At 42.6% G+C, this 15,286-nt stretch overlaps 2 protein-coding genes across 2 annotated transcripts in view; one reads left to right on the plus strand and one right to left on the minus strand.

Moving 5' to 3' along the window:
- The window catches only part of trim35-12 (tripartite motif containing 35-12), an 8,348-nt gene extending 6,086 nt beyond the window's left edge, over window positions 1-2,262 (plus strand). Inside the window, exon 6 of the mRNA XM_058377297.1 lies at window positions 676-2,262. Within this exon, the coding sequence (XP_058233280.1) occupies window positions 676-1,235 (560 nt within the window). The 3' untranslated portion in view covers window positions 1,236-2,262. The remainder of the gene's footprint in view (window positions 1-675) is intronic.
- Window positions 2,263-4,910: 2,648 nt separating this feature from the next.
- Window positions 4,911-15,286, minus strand: part of LOC131345192 (potassium channel subfamily T member 2) — a 121,369-nt gene continuing 110,993 nt past the window's right edge. The window contains exons 23-31 of the mRNA XM_058377971.1: window positions 14,039-14,110; window positions 13,789-13,923; window positions 12,378-12,489; window positions 12,147-12,248; window positions 11,959-12,042; window positions 10,882-11,010; window positions 10,043-10,394; window positions 8,711-8,795; window positions 4,911-7,201 (exon numbers count right to left, since the gene is read on the minus strand). Of these exons, the coding sequence (XP_058233954.1) occupies window positions 7,078-7,201; window positions 8,711-8,795; window positions 10,043-10,394; window positions 10,882-11,010; window positions 11,959-12,042; window positions 12,147-12,248; window positions 12,378-12,489; window positions 13,789-13,923; window positions 14,039-14,110 (1,195 nt within the window). The 3' untranslated portion in view covers window positions 4,911-7,077. The remainder of the gene's footprint in view (window positions 7,202-8,710; window positions 8,796-10,042; window positions 10,395-10,881; window positions 11,011-11,958; window positions 12,043-12,146; window positions 12,249-12,377; window positions 12,490-13,788; window positions 13,924-14,038; window positions 14,111-15,286) is intronic.

Raw genomic sequence — 15,286 nt, forward strand, 5'->3', positions numbered from 1 at the left:
TCTCACTCACACACACACACACACACACAAACACACACACACGCTCACAGGTTCAGAGGTCAGAGCTTTGGATGAAGCATAACTCCCTCGGATATTGAGGGGTTTTATTGTGATTTCTAAAATTAGCTAATTGTAGAGTGAGCAGGTTAGAGAGGGTTAATATATACAGTTGCTGTTGGATTCTCGATTCTGATTGGCTCCTGTAATGAGGCAAATTGTAAGTGATGATAGGAATTTTTGTTGTGGCTGTTCCACATCATTAAATATAACTATAAATGGATATTATAATAAAATATAATCCTGGCCACGTGGCTGTCAAATAAGAGCAAAAAAACATTTGGGACATGCTGTGATTGGTTCAAAGATACTCATACTGTGACATCACAAATTGAGCTTGTACATAGCCCCGCTCCCAAATCTGTTTAATACAGATTTTAATTAACAAATGTGAATTTAGCATGTGGTAACTGTTATGACCAACAGCTCGTGTATATAATCAGACTCAGCCCTTTATAGAGGACTAAAGTAAAATAAATAATGCTTTTATCAAATTTTATTGGAAGCTTAAATACATTTCAGAGTAAAAATCCATTCTGAGTAGTGAACAGGACGTGATAAGAAACGTAATAAGTCATGTCACATTATAACGATCACCTCCCTTGTTCCTCTTCTCAGCGCCAGTGACCCTGGATGCCAACACGGCCTACCCCTGCCTGACGCTGAGCAAAAACCTGACCCACGTCAGCAACAGCGGCATGTTGCAGAAGCTTCCCGACAACCCGGAGCGCTTCGACCACTTCGTCTTCGTGTTAGGGTCAGAGGGTTTCGAGTCGGGACGCCACTCCTGGGAGGTGGAGGTGAAGGACAACAATGATTGGGTCATCGGCGTGGTCAAGGAGTCCATATCCAGGAAGGGGAAAGTCTCAGGAGGTCCAGAGGCAGGTTTCTGGACCATCGCGCTCTCTGACGGCGTTTACACGGCCATGACGTCTCCGCCCACACAGCTGGAGCTGAGCGGCCATCTCGAGAGAGTCAGGGTGAAGCTGGACTTCGAGGCCGGCGAGGTCAGCTTCTCCAACCCTCTGGACCTGACGCCCATCTACACCTTCAAAGAGCACTTCACCGAGAAGATGTTCCCTTTCTTCTGCCCTGGTGCCAACATCAATGGAAGCAACCCGGGTCCTCTGAAAATCTGCCCGGTTAAAGTAGCCGTGTGGAACAGCGCCATCTGGTAACGGGGGTTTACATTATTGTGCTAAAAATAAAACACATCTGCTGTATAGCGTATAGGAAATCAAAGTGCTACGGAAATCTTGTTTTATGCGTATTCTGAGTAATAACCAATAAACAGTTATATTTGTAAGAAGTGACGTGTTCTTAATGGCTTTTACACAATAAGAGTTCTGATACGGCTCATTCACATCATTTACATCATCGTTCAAATCCCAGGAGCACCAAGCTGACCCTTCAGCAGTTTGAGCAACAGTAGCTCGTCTGTTGGATCGGATCACACGGGTCAGCCTTCGCTCCCCACGTCCATCAATGAGCCTTGACCACCCATGACCCTGTCTCCGGTTCACCACTGTTCCTTCCTTGGACCACTTTTGATAGATACTGACCACTGCAGACCGGGAACACCCCACAAGAGCTGCAGTTTTGGAGATGCTCTGATCCAGTGGTCTAGCCATCACAATTTGGTCCTTCATCACGCTTCATTACGCTTGTCCATTTTTCCTGCTTCTAACATCAACTTTGAGGACAAAATGTTCACTTGCTGCCTAATATATCCCACCCACTAACAGGTGCCATGATGAGGAGATCGGTGTATTATTTTAAATGTATAAATTTATCCCTAATGATCGAGCCTGAGTTGAAGGAGGTGAGGAAAATCTCCCTGAAGAAACCTGACTCGAAGGGAACCTGTGGATGGATGAAGTGGTGGATGAAGTGGTTAAAACTTGATCAGGGTTCAAGCCCCCAAAACTGCAAAGCTGCCTGTTGGTCAATCGAGCCATCCCTTAACACTTATCCCTTATGTCGTTTCTCATGTAAAGCTGCTTTGAGACAATGCTCTTTGTTAAAAGGGCTATACAAATAATTGAATTGAATTGAATTGAATTAACACTCCCTGCTACAGGGGGCGCTGTATCATAGCTGCCCCTGCGCCTTGACCCCAACTTCCTCAGCTGAGATATGCGAAGAAAAGTATTTCACTGTGCTGTAATGTATGTGTGGCGATAATAAAGACTTTCTTTATTTCTCTCTCTGTGACCCCCAGAGAGATTTTTTCTATAAGTGTATACTATAGAGACATTTGTCTAACCAGGAGTTTTTGAGCAACTTCAAATTTTTCGATTATTTTATTCACATAAACACTATATACTGTACAAGGTTAAAACTCATCGTCAGTGCTACATAAACTGTCCTAGCTGTTCCCACATTGGTGCAGCTTCACCTCCTAAAGCTCAGTTTAATCTCTGCAGGCAGGAAGCTAAAGATCGCCGAGCGTAACTCAGTGTGTGAATAATAATACGCTCGAGAACTCGTCCTCTTCCACAAATCCTTTACCCCAGCTTTAATTCTGTTCTCTTTCTGCCGCTGTGATCACATCGAACTCAAAACCCTAAGGGAACCGGATCACTGGATCCCTGGATCACGCGACAAACAAAAGCATGAGATAGAAGATAACACCGGTGTAGCGTCATCCGAGTCAACAGCCGAGATCGGATTTATCGTCACCTTTTAACCATGTCGTTGTTTTCTTTCCGGCTTCATCCATTGGATTCATTAATTACGCAATTACTTAGTTACTTTTATTCATTTGTTTCAGATTTCTTCCTCTAATCTGATTGGTCGGAAGGTGTTTTTATGATTTTCTATAATTTAATATCAATTATTAACAAAATGAAAAATGATTAAATTTAAATATAATATATATAGCAGGCAGTTGTGATTACAGGAACTACCCGATCCATAACATTAAAAGAGATATAAGAATAATGTGGCATTAAAAAAATAAAATAAAATAAAATAAAATAAAATAAAATAAAATAAAATAAAATAAAATAAAATTAAATTAAATTAAATTAAATTAAATTAAATTAAATTAAATTAAATTAAATTAAATTAAATTAATATACAAACCTCACTGACAAATTGCTGGGCTTTTAAACACTTTGGGACATGCACATCTAGAAAAATAATCAACTTGGGACAGTCCATTATTGATTATTTTGCTAGAAGAGTATAATATTAAGAGTCTAATTGCCCACTTAATTATATTTAAAGTTCATTGACCTCTGTGACGTCTCCTGTGGTTATTTCTATTCTCTAATAATAGAGAATTATTAGCTAAAGCTCTGGAAAACCTTGTTTTTTATTTTAAAAAAAGTAATAGCAATGAATCACAAAGAGCTGTGTTATCAGTGTGTACTCAGAGAAGCTCCCTTTAGCACTGACACACACACACACACACACACACACACAGTCAGCATGTTTAAGCTGGCCTGAAAGCCGGAAGCAGATCCCGTGTCACTAAAGCCAGGTTTCAGCAGGATCTCGTTACGACCGGCTTGTTTTGGCAGACGGTGAACCTAAGCAGCGCTGGCTTCGGCTTCTGACCGGGTGTTAATGAGGAAAATACGGCCAAACAACAGTAACGCGTCAAGTGAACTGCCGGTCATTTGAACTCACAGCTGACTGATTCACACCGATGAGCTCAGTGAAAAAAAACATTGTTTTTGTTTGGTTTGGTCAATTAAACAGTTCCAGATGATCTCTAACTCTATACACTGTTTAATTTTGTGATATTATATCATATCTGTAGATCTCAGATTTGACACAAGTAAATTATTCAGCTCTGTTCTGGTCCACTGCACACCCTGGTATCACACCCTGGTATTACACCCTGGTATCACACCCTGGTATCACACCCTGGTATCACACCCTGGTATCACACACCTCAGAGAACCAGCTGAATTCATTAGTGTGTAAAATCTCACAGTACTGATCAGGATATTAGCTGAAAATCTTCTAATAAAAATCAGTGCTGAGAAACAGGGAGAGCAAAGAGACAAGCAGAGCTGCCTTACTGCAGGACACAAAAAAAGACAGAAATATCCTCCCTTCCTTCCTTGCTTTCATCCATCCATCCTTTCATCCACCCTTCCTTCCTTCATCCTATCATCCACCCTTCCTTCCTTTCTATCTTTTTCCTTCCCTACATCCATATATTCATCCATCCATCCATCCATCCTTCCTTCCTTCCATCCATCCAACCTTCCTTCCTTCCTTCATCCATACATTCATCCATCCTTCCATCCACCCTTCCTTCCTTTCTATCTTTCTTCCTTCCCTATATCCATCCATCCATCCATCCATCCAACCAACCAACCAACCACCCTGCTTCCTTCCTCCCTTCCTTCATCCATCCATCCATCCCTCCATAAATCCATCCACCCACCCTTCCTTCCTTTCTATCTTTATTCCTTCCCTATATTCATATATCCATCCATCCATCCATCCAACCAACCACCCTGCTTCCTTCCTCCCTTCCTTCCTTCCTTCCTTCCTTCCTTCCTTCATCTATCCATCCATCCATCCATCCACCCTTCCTTCCTTCCTTCCGTCCGTCCATCCATCCATCTTGGAGATCCTACCTGGAGCCCCTCTAAGGAGGCACAAGGCAAGGTATAATCAAAGACACTCACTCAGACACACAAACTACACAGTGTAGTGATGTCAATCAGCCTACAACATATACCTGTGGACTGTGAGAGGAAACCCGGAGAACCAGGAGGAAACCCCTGAAGCTTGGGGAGAACATGCAAACTCCACACACACAGGACAGAGATGGAAATTAAATCTCCAACCTTGAGGATTTTCATTAGAGCCAATTTATTATGCATTTGTTGTTCCCATATATTAGTATAATAGTGCTGGAACAGTCTGTTCTCTGTCCTACAGCAGATGGTATAGATTGAGACTGTGACTTAGCATCCGAAATCCATTAAAGCATTTGCATCACATTAGGTCTAGACAGAAAGAGAAATGAAATATTGCATCTGTGACTAATTGTAACTAATAGTGCTTGAGAGCATTAACTGGAGTGCCATTAGCAGTGGGGTGATGATGATGATGATGATGAGTCATCTCCTGTGTTTGCAGGAGGAAGCCTTAGATCAATCTGGGTAAATGTGTCTATTTATATTCGTGAGTCGAAAGAGTATGACGGCTTTACAAAGATGCACAATGTAGGTGTGTGATCCAGAACAGGAAGCAAGAGGGCCCTTCCTGTTTCTGAGAAATGAAGCCTCATACTCGTTTCCAGTGAAGTCATGACATGGAATTTCTATAATTATTGTCTAGTCAATGTGGAAAGAATTTTGTTGTGGTATTAATGGTTGTTGTGCTGCTCATCATTTCAGCTGAGTGAACAGAAGTGTTCCTGCACTTGAACTGGTGTCTCACAGTAGATGGGTGGTGAAAGTCTCTTGGGGTGAACAGGTGTGGTCAGAATCTGTGGAAGTGGATGTGTTTGGTCAGAGTCTCTTGTAATGGACAGGTGTGGTCAGAGTCTGTTGGAGAACATGAGCATGGTCAGACTGTGTTGTAGTGATTGGGTGTGGTCAGAGTCTGTGAGAGTGGATGGGTGTGGTCAGAGTGTGTTGTAACGGATGGGTGTGGTTAAAGTCTGTGGGAGACGACAGGCATAGTCAGAGTCTGTGAGAGAAACGGGTGTGGTCAGAGTTTCTTGTAATGGACAGGTGTGGTTTAGAGTCTGTGGGTATACATGGCCGTGGTCAGAAGCTGTTGGAGTAAATGTGTGTGGTCAGAGTCTGTGTGAGTAGATGGGTCTGGTCAGAGTCTGTGGGAGTGGACAGCACGGAATCAGAGTCTGTGTCAGTGTATAGGTGTGGACATTCAGTGAGTGTGGTCAGTCATTGAATGAGACAGCATTATGGAGTTCTACACACAGCTACAGTACAGGGTTATAACAATACTGATGGAGTTCTAGCATTGGTGACTCACACGGTCTCTCATCAACAGATTTGCTCTTCACAATGAGACTCGTGAAAGGCCGTGGTTTGGTGTTTTGACGATTTTTTTTATTTCATATATAATGCCTTTGTGTGTGAACGGCACTGAATAAAGGCAGCCGTAGCCTGACGCCAACAGGAGCACAAAGCGGTAAGGGGTGCGAATCTGGCATGCAGGCTCCTCTCTGCGCATGCCAACAACTACACGGTAGAGTGACGGAGGACAAAAACAACAGGTTAAGCAACAGGGTTTAAAAAGCTAAATAAAGAGCCAAAATCCACAATCCTTATCAATGCTAACATCGCAACACACTGATGTACAAAAACGATCCCAAGTGTATTAAAAAAAAAAACCTTAATTAAACATGTAGAAGTTTCAACAGTCTCCTTCAAGAAGGACAAAACAGATGGAGGGGGGAATAAAGTTCACCGATTTGAGTCCTTGCCAGTTTAATAAGCTCCTGTTTGGCTGCTGTGCTGTTGGCACATGTTGAAATGCCACAGGGAGCTTTTTTGATATCCCTGCCACGGGGTGTGAATGGGAAAAAGATGGACCACAGAGCAGATAAGAGACATGATGGGCTTCTCATGAGACGAAGACGGAGGATTTTACTTCCTCCTTTAACAGACATTTGGCAACGTTGTTCCTTTGGCAGTCCAGAACGGATTGGCAGTGTCGGCTACTGAACATACATTCACATGCACGGAGACTAATACAAATTACGACTTGCGTTTTAATGCACTTACGTGGCCTCGGCTTCCGTCGCGTCGGGAAAAGAAAAACAAAACAAAAAAACAAATCTAAACCAAACCAGTGCATAAATAAAACCTGTCCATGCTTTCTGTGAGTCTTCTGGATAGAAAAGAAACGGCTGATCGGAATCAGGTCCAGTTCACAGTCCAGTCTTCTCCGGTCTCTTGGTCTTCTCTCTCTCTCTCTCTCTCTCTCTCTCTCTCTTTCTCACTCATACACACACACACACACATACACACTGCCACACACACTTCCAGGCCGCTGTGTAGTTGTGCAGGTGTGCGATCAGAGGTGTGTGCTGTCCTGCGTGTTAAACCGGTGACGATCCGTGTCCGATTTGCCGACGCAAGGTTTCCGCCCACTCCCCTGGTTAGGCACCAGAGACAAAGGATCAGGTCTGATCAGATACCTGCAGAAAGATCAGAGAGAAATTACAGTCCAGGTAATCAGATATACCACAGGACCACCGCTGACAGGACGGTGCACGACTTTCCGTCTGGTCTCAGTCAGGTGATGGATTTATTGATTTCTTCTCACAGTGTCTATGTTCTCTATTTGCACTGTAACCTTGCTCGTTTTGCACTGCAAGATGTCTTGCCATTGTCATTTTCTACGTTTCTAACATAGTGCACCTTCACTGAGGCCTGTTTCTTACTACTTGTACAGTGGAACCTTGGATTACGTGCATAATTCGTTCAGGAAAAGTGCTCATAATCCAATAAGCTTTCATAGCAAAGCGAATTTTCCCACAGGAAACAATGTCGGATGATCCGTTCCACACACCCAAAAATATTCATATAAAAATAATTTTAATGTTAATAAAATAACAAATAACAAATAACAGTGATTGCTTTGTTATTCTTGTGACATCTAGCCACTTTATTTCTTCATTCTTCTTTAAAATGGTGCAAATCATAGACCTGCTATAAAATTTTGCACCCGTTAAAATTGCACACGTACACCTCACACCTCACACCCAACTTACGAACAAATTCCGTTCGGGAGAAACCCCCAATCTTGTCCTTGTTCTTTAGAATTGTGCCAATGGTCGAACAATTCATGTTATAAGAACGAGCAACGTCTACCATCTTTTCGCCTCGGGCAAATCTCTCAATTATTTTGACTTTTGTTTTCATGGTTATTGGTTTGTGCTTCCTAACAGTTCCCCTTCACATCACCACTGCTTTTCCTCTTGCTTCTGGACATCCTTGGCTCTGATTGAATGCTGTACTGTTGTACACTATTGCACTGTACAGTACGCACAAAGCAGCACAACTGTGACAACATCCGGCAGACACCTGAGCTACTTCCGCTATTTGTTCACATCTACGAATGTTTGTAATGCGAAGACTGTTAATATCTGTGAAAGTTTGCTAAGTCGGGGACTTACTGTATAGTAAACAGCATGCTCGCGCCCAGCCAGTGCCCAAACCCCAGCCACTGGATGCAGTGCCGGTCCCAAGCCCGGATAAAATGGGAGGGTTGCAACATGAAGGGCATCTGGCATAAAACCTGTGCCAACTTGTTGTGCGGACCAGTTGGTCCACTGTGGTGACCCCTCATACACGTAGGGAGCCGCCGAAAAATCAACAACAACGCTCGCGTGAATGCTGACTGTACAAGAGATACACGCCGACTGAGGACAGGTATATGGGAAACTTACCCGAGCTCCCGTTGTTTTACGCAGTGAGAGAGAAAAACCATCGGCTCAGTTGTGAGATTTCCCTCATCGTGTGATGCTCGTCTTGCAAGTTATCGCTTGTAAACCAAGTTAAAGTTAATAAAAACATTTTGCTTGTCTCGCAAAGACCTCATAAAGCGTGCCACTCACAGTGCAGGGTTCCACTGTTTATAGTCGGAAGGCTTACTATTACACGTAATAGGATTTTCATTGTCATGTTTATGATGTCATACTTACACTACATCATGAAGCTCAAGCCGTGTGTCAGGTGATGGGTTGATGAGGATGTACGAGAGTCTGTTGCCCTGATCAGTCATCCCATCTTACATGGAAAGAGAGAGAGAGAGAGAGGGGTTGGGGTCAGAGCACAGGGTCAGCCATGATACATGCACCCCTGGAGCAGTGGGTTTGCTCAAGGGCCCAACGGTGGCAGCTTGGCGGTGCTGAGGCTTGAACCCCGATCATCCGGTTAACAACCCAGAGCCTTAAACACTAAAAAGATCACAATACTATAAAGTACACTATATTACCAAAAGTATATGCATCCCTGACCATCACTCAAATATGTGGATCTTACCACAAAGTTGGAGCCACACAATTTTATAAAATGTCTATTCACTGGAACTAAGAGGCTTAAACCCTGATCCAGCATGACACAAAGTTTACAAAGCCCTTGAGCTCCATAAAGACATGATGTGGAGGTGAAGGTTGGAGTGGGAGAACTGGCATGTCCTGCACAGACCCCTGACTCAGACTCAGCCCCACTGAACACCTTCAGGATGAACTGGAACTGGAGCCTCATCAACATTCCCAACAGTCTGATGTCACTAATGCTCTTGTAGAGATCTGATTGAACACAAATCCTGGCAGCTACACTCTGACATCTAGTGTTAAGCCTTCCCAAACAGAAAAGTCTGCTAGCAGCAGCTCTATTATTAAAGCCCATGGTTTATAGGGTATGGAACACAAACCTCAGACACGGGGTAAGTATATTTATCCTGTCTGGTCTGCTTACAGCATGGTTGATTATGAGTGGACATAGAAGTCTGCATTTATTCTCCCTTCATCAAATTCAATGTTAACATCTCATCTATTGTGGTGGAAGTTTGGGGAAAATGCCACACAAGTAGCTGGAGGCAAGAGTAAAAAGGTTGGGAATTTATTTGCACTGCAGCGCAACAGGACCTTATGATCTCCGTTAAACATGAAAGAGGAAGTGCCATGATCGTTCATTATACTGAGTATTTATAATCATGATTCAAACAGAAAAACAAAGCAAGAAAAACATCGTCAATCATTAGCTACATTATGACGCCCCATCAGGACAACCTTACCAAGGTCTGCCTTAGTTGATTTTTAGCCTTGAGTCTCACCATCTTGTCTCCAGATCATTCTGACCCTCTAACAAATCTCTGGTCACAAACAACTTCTAAGGCTATTATGAAATGAAACATAACCTGTACAAGCTGTTACCTTGAGGCTGGACAGTCACCGTATGGTGTTTCTACAAAGCCATGAGGAACCAGATGTGACAGGTGTTTGGTTTCACACACACACACACACACTTACTGAATCCAGAAGGTGAGAGGCCGAGGTGCTTCATGCGGGTGCGGACTAGTGCGTTGAGCTCCTGCCTCTCAGACCGGCGGAATAGGCTGAGTCTCTGTTGTGTGATTCTCTCGGCGGCGCTGCCCGCTCCCTTGGCACCACTTGACCCACGTCCGCTTTTCCGGCTCAGCCGCCGCGCCCACTGCATGCTCTTCCTCCTCAACAGAGGGTGATCCGAGGCATGGGAGGACGAGGAGGAAGAGGAGAGTGGCTCAGACGAGGTGGAGTTACGGTGAGGACCAGAGCGACAGAGCAGAGGCTCTCGCAGCTCCCGAGTGTCCTCATAGTCCTCCACCGTGATGGACACCTGAGACTGAGGAGGTGGAAGCACACAGCCATCAGAACATCTTCTGGAGGAGCTTCTCAGTCAACCCAGAGGAATGTGATTAAGCTAATAGTTTAAAAATGCTTTAGATGAAATCTACATTGGATGTAGAATTACTGCTTAAATGTGGATCAGAAAAATGAAAAGATTCACACCAAGTCTCTAAGATTAAAGATTAAACATTAAATATAACCAAATTCAAAGTTAATATTTGCATCTAAATGTGTTTCCTCTTGTTAGTCCACTGTGTAAATATTGCCTGTGGTTTTAATTAAATGGGGATTTGTGTTGGTGTTTTCCTGAAAGCTGAGAAATAAAATTCAATACATAATAAGGCTTTTAAATCCCTTAAAAAACATTTAGACTATAACCCTGACTATCCTGCTGTCATGGGGTTTTCTGGTGGTTTGCTGGGCTACACTATGCTGTGCTGTGTTGTGTTGTGTTGTGCTGTGTTGTGGTCTAGTCTGTGTACCTCAGACACGGGGAGTTTATGAGCCTCTGTGCGGTAGATGCCGATGGGAATGTCTCCTGTGGAGGAGCAGAGTTTCTGGTACAGCCGGCCGTAAGTGCGGATCCACAAATCCTCTTCTGTGATTTTCATCTAAAGATAATTATTGACATAGTTGTTGTAATCATAGTCATCATCATCGTCATCATCATAGTCATTATTGTCATCATTACAGTCATTGTTGTCATTATTATCATAATCAGTCATCATCAGCATACTTATTATCGTCATCATCATCATCATCCTAGTCATCATAGTCATTATCGTCATCATTATAGTCATTATCATCACCACAGTCTATATAGTCATCATCGTCATCATCATAGTCATTATTGTCATCATTACAGTCATTGTTGTCATTATTATCATAATCAGTCATCATCAGCATACTTATTATCGTCATCATCATCATCATCCTAGTCATCATAGTCATTATCGTCATCATTATAGTCATTATCATCACCACAGTCTATATAGACATCATCGTCATCATCATAGTCATTATTGCCATCATTAAAGTCATTATAGTCATTAACAGCATCATCATCATCATAGTCATTATCGTCATCATTACAGTCTATATAGTCATTGTTGTCATTGTCATCATCATCATCATCCTTTCCACAGTCTCTCATGGTCAACATTATCGTCATCAAAATCATAGTGATTATCGTCATCACCATCATCGTCATAGTCATCATTACAGGCATTATAGTCATTGTCATCATCATCATCATCATCATCAACATTATCACTATAACATTCCTAGCAGTCATCGTCATCATTGTCATCATGATCATAGTCATTACCCCTATTTTACCACAGTCATTATCATCATCATTGTAACTGTGATCTTCATACTCCATCATTTTTCCCATGATGATCATAGGTACAGTATAAGAGTCATCACTGTCATCATGACTAAGATAACAGGTATGATGAGCGCATTAATACAAACCTCTGATATGCAGCTGCATAAAAAAATGATGTTAATGATGATGTTAATGATGATGACCATGACACCATGATGTTCATACTCACAGCACACAGGAAGCCCGAGCCAGGCATGGAGTCCAGCCCCAGCAGCAATCTGGTGATGGAGATCATGTAGTCCTTCACAAAGGACTTGGACACACAAACAGACACACATTATCCAGCGTATATCACTTTCTGCTCCGAACTCATCACATGAAGAACACGTGAGTGTGGATTACCGGCTCGGCCGTTACCTGATACAGCAGCGTGTCCAGCATGCTGACACTGAACACCTTCCCTGCAGCGAAGGGCAAACGGAACATGAAGACCAGGTTGGAGCCACGCTCTCGCTCCTTCTGCAGGGTGGAGATATAAATCACACACTGATTAGCTTACAGTACAACGCTCGCCAAAACACACACTGCTTGAGTGGCATGTTATTGAGTTTAAACCGCGGCAGCACGCGGCCGTGAGACCAGACTGACCTTCTCCAGCTTGGAGAGGGCGAGTGAGTAATGGTCTTTCACTCTGAACTGCATGAAGCGCATGTTGGCTGGGTGCGTGAGCTCTGTGATGATGCTGAGAGCTGGGAAAAGCCTGCAGGGTAAAACAGTTTGTTTACTCGGTTTGTTCAAATGTTCACTTAAACACTGGATAGTGAAAACAACAAAAGGAAGGCTCAAGCCCTCGAGTCACTGCTTAGTAACCGTTGCTATGTGCAGTTATCTCAGTCGAGATTTAAGCACCAGAATTTGGATAATCTGAAGCTCCAGATATAGTGGTCAAACGGCAGACACCAAGATATAGTTTTTACATTAGGCTGAAAAAGCTGATTAAAATGAGCAAAGTCAAGTCATATCTCTTCACTCAAAGGTATTCAGTTAAACAGCTAATCATGCTAAAGTTTCAGCTACCTAAATTTCTTGCTAATCTTGAGCCGTGAAAATCGCTTTTCACTTGAAACCTCATTGATCAGAATTTTAGTCGTTTTTTTAATGTATATATATATATATATATATATATATATATATATATATATATATTCCTGCCTAAACTTAGATAATTCTCAATTTCTTTGTACTTGCGTATGTGTGTGTTGAAAAGTACTAATCATACGTTAGTTCCCAATCAGCTACAGATGACGCAAATTCAGTGGAAATAACAAAAGCAATAAAAACAACAGCAACAACAACAAAAGTTCTGTTCTTACAGCTGAACAAAAGAGTTTGTTTTCCAAAGTAAAACAAATGCCAATGTTTCGATCCAAGCTATCTAGCTAGCGCACTTCCCTCCAGGAATTTCAGTTTAAGAGGGATTCGGCTGAACATGTGTTGTGATGACACGTGATGCGACGTGTCTCGGGCCCAAACCTGCAGAAAAATCTGCAGCCATTTTGAAAAACTGCAAACCACTTCCTCTGAATATCAGAAAGTTTGCTTGATTTTGCACCGAATCCTGAAGAGACCTTAAAATCGACTTAAAAACACGTCTAGTAGCATGAAACACATGCGATTACCATGGCTACTATTTAAAATGCAAATAAAATAGCTAAATAATAAATGATAAATGATTCACTTTTCTGGATATATTAATGCTCATTTCAGTGTCAGGATCAGGATCAGGATGGAGATCAGTAAAAACACTTCCCACTACTCAATCTCAGAAAACAGTGGTAGCTACGCAGCTAGCTAAGTGTTTAGTGGAAATTAGCATGTGTAAAGCAGACGAAGTGGAAGTGCCGGTGCTTCGTCTTTGCAGCAGAGCTGTAATAACATCCTGCGCACTGCTGAATTATTAAGCAGGGATTACACTAGATATCTGCAGGTCAAGCTGTCAAACGTCTGTGGGGGGAAAAATGTTTCACTAAATTTCCAGGCAAAGAGGTTTATGCAGCACCTGAAGAGCGTCTGGACGTTTACGATGGTTTTAGCGTCGGCCATGTAGTCCTCCTCTGCGATCATCGAGCTCTCCTTATCCACCACCACCATGGTGTCTGCGAACGTCACGCCACAGCGCAACAGACTGTCCAGACTACACACACACACACACACACACACAGATTCTTAAAGTAAGAAGCAGAATAATAAATTTCTCATTAGCGAGAAGGAGTGTATGGTGTAAAGGAAATGCCTGAGGCTTCTCTTACTTGTCGATGGATCCCACGGTGTAGAAGACCATAGGGAACCAGCAGATAGCCTCCAGGAAGTCTGCTTCAGGTCTGACAACAAACCAACCCACACACACACACACACACACACACACACACAAAGAAATAAAAGTAGGACTCATTAGTGTGGGTGGTTCGATTTGTACCTGCTGAGAGTGGGTTTTGATCGCCGAGTGTGAAACACGTGAGTGTGTAACGTGGAATATTCCAGCCTGAAGTGAAGGCTTAGACTGCCCTGTTTGGTGTCTGTAATTATGTTTTTACTCAAAAGCTACAAATAGTCGAAGACTATACCTACTAGATCTCAGTGTGAAGGCAGAATCGTAGATCAGAGTGTACTGAATGGTGATTCCAGCTGGATCTGTACGCACTACCCCATTTCTTTTCCAATTTACTTCACTCAATAGCTCAAACTATATTTTTTTGCCATGCTGGGGTTTGATCTCGCTGAGATAGGGTGTAATTTGTACTTTGATTGGATGATGTGGCCTTTTGAAAGCTTGATGACTCACTTGCTCGCTCGCTCGCTCAGTCACTCGCTCACTTTCTGATCACGTTTTATCCTGCTCGGGGTTGCGGCGGAGACGAGACCACGAGGCGTAAAGTGGGAATTTATTCACACCTACGAGCTGTTTAGCATGTCCACATTTGAATATGTTTTAGCATGTTTTTGGGACTTGGAATGAAACCGGAGAACCCGAAGGAAACCGACATGGTTGACGTCGGAACCATGCACAATTGAGCCGTGATGCTAGCCTCTACACCTCTGTGTCAAACGATTGTGAGAATTACATCATATAAAAACAACATGAACTTTCTGATATTTGTTCATATTCTTGTTGTGAGAATACAAGAAGTCACTAATAGTGCATGTGGGAAAGATGGGAATTACGAGTTGAGTGCACATGAACGCCACCACAAAGTGGTGACCACATGACTACATTACGAGTGTGTAACTCTGTAAGTACTGAGTTTCTGAGTTGAAGATGTGTCGGTCAGAAAACACAACAAAATCGATGAGTTCAGCATCTATACCATAGGAGTGGGTAAATTCGTTGAAATTGAACGTTTCCTCATCTCAGAAGTTATACTAAAGAAATTATTTGATTAGAGTATAATATATAATGATAAAGTTTACAGCAGTTTCATAAACTGATAAAAGACGTAAATAAATAAAAAACACACCTGGTGGGCATTCTTTGTTCTTCATTTTCTATAAGTCGAAAA

This window comes from Hemibagrus wyckioides, linkage group LG24 (genome assembly GCF_019097595.1).
Source record: "Hemibagrus wyckioides isolate EC202008001 linkage group LG24, SWU_Hwy_1.0, whole genome shotgun sequence".
NCBI lineage: Eukaryota > Metazoa > Chordata > Actinopteri > Siluriformes > Bagridae > Hemibagrus > Hemibagrus wyckioides.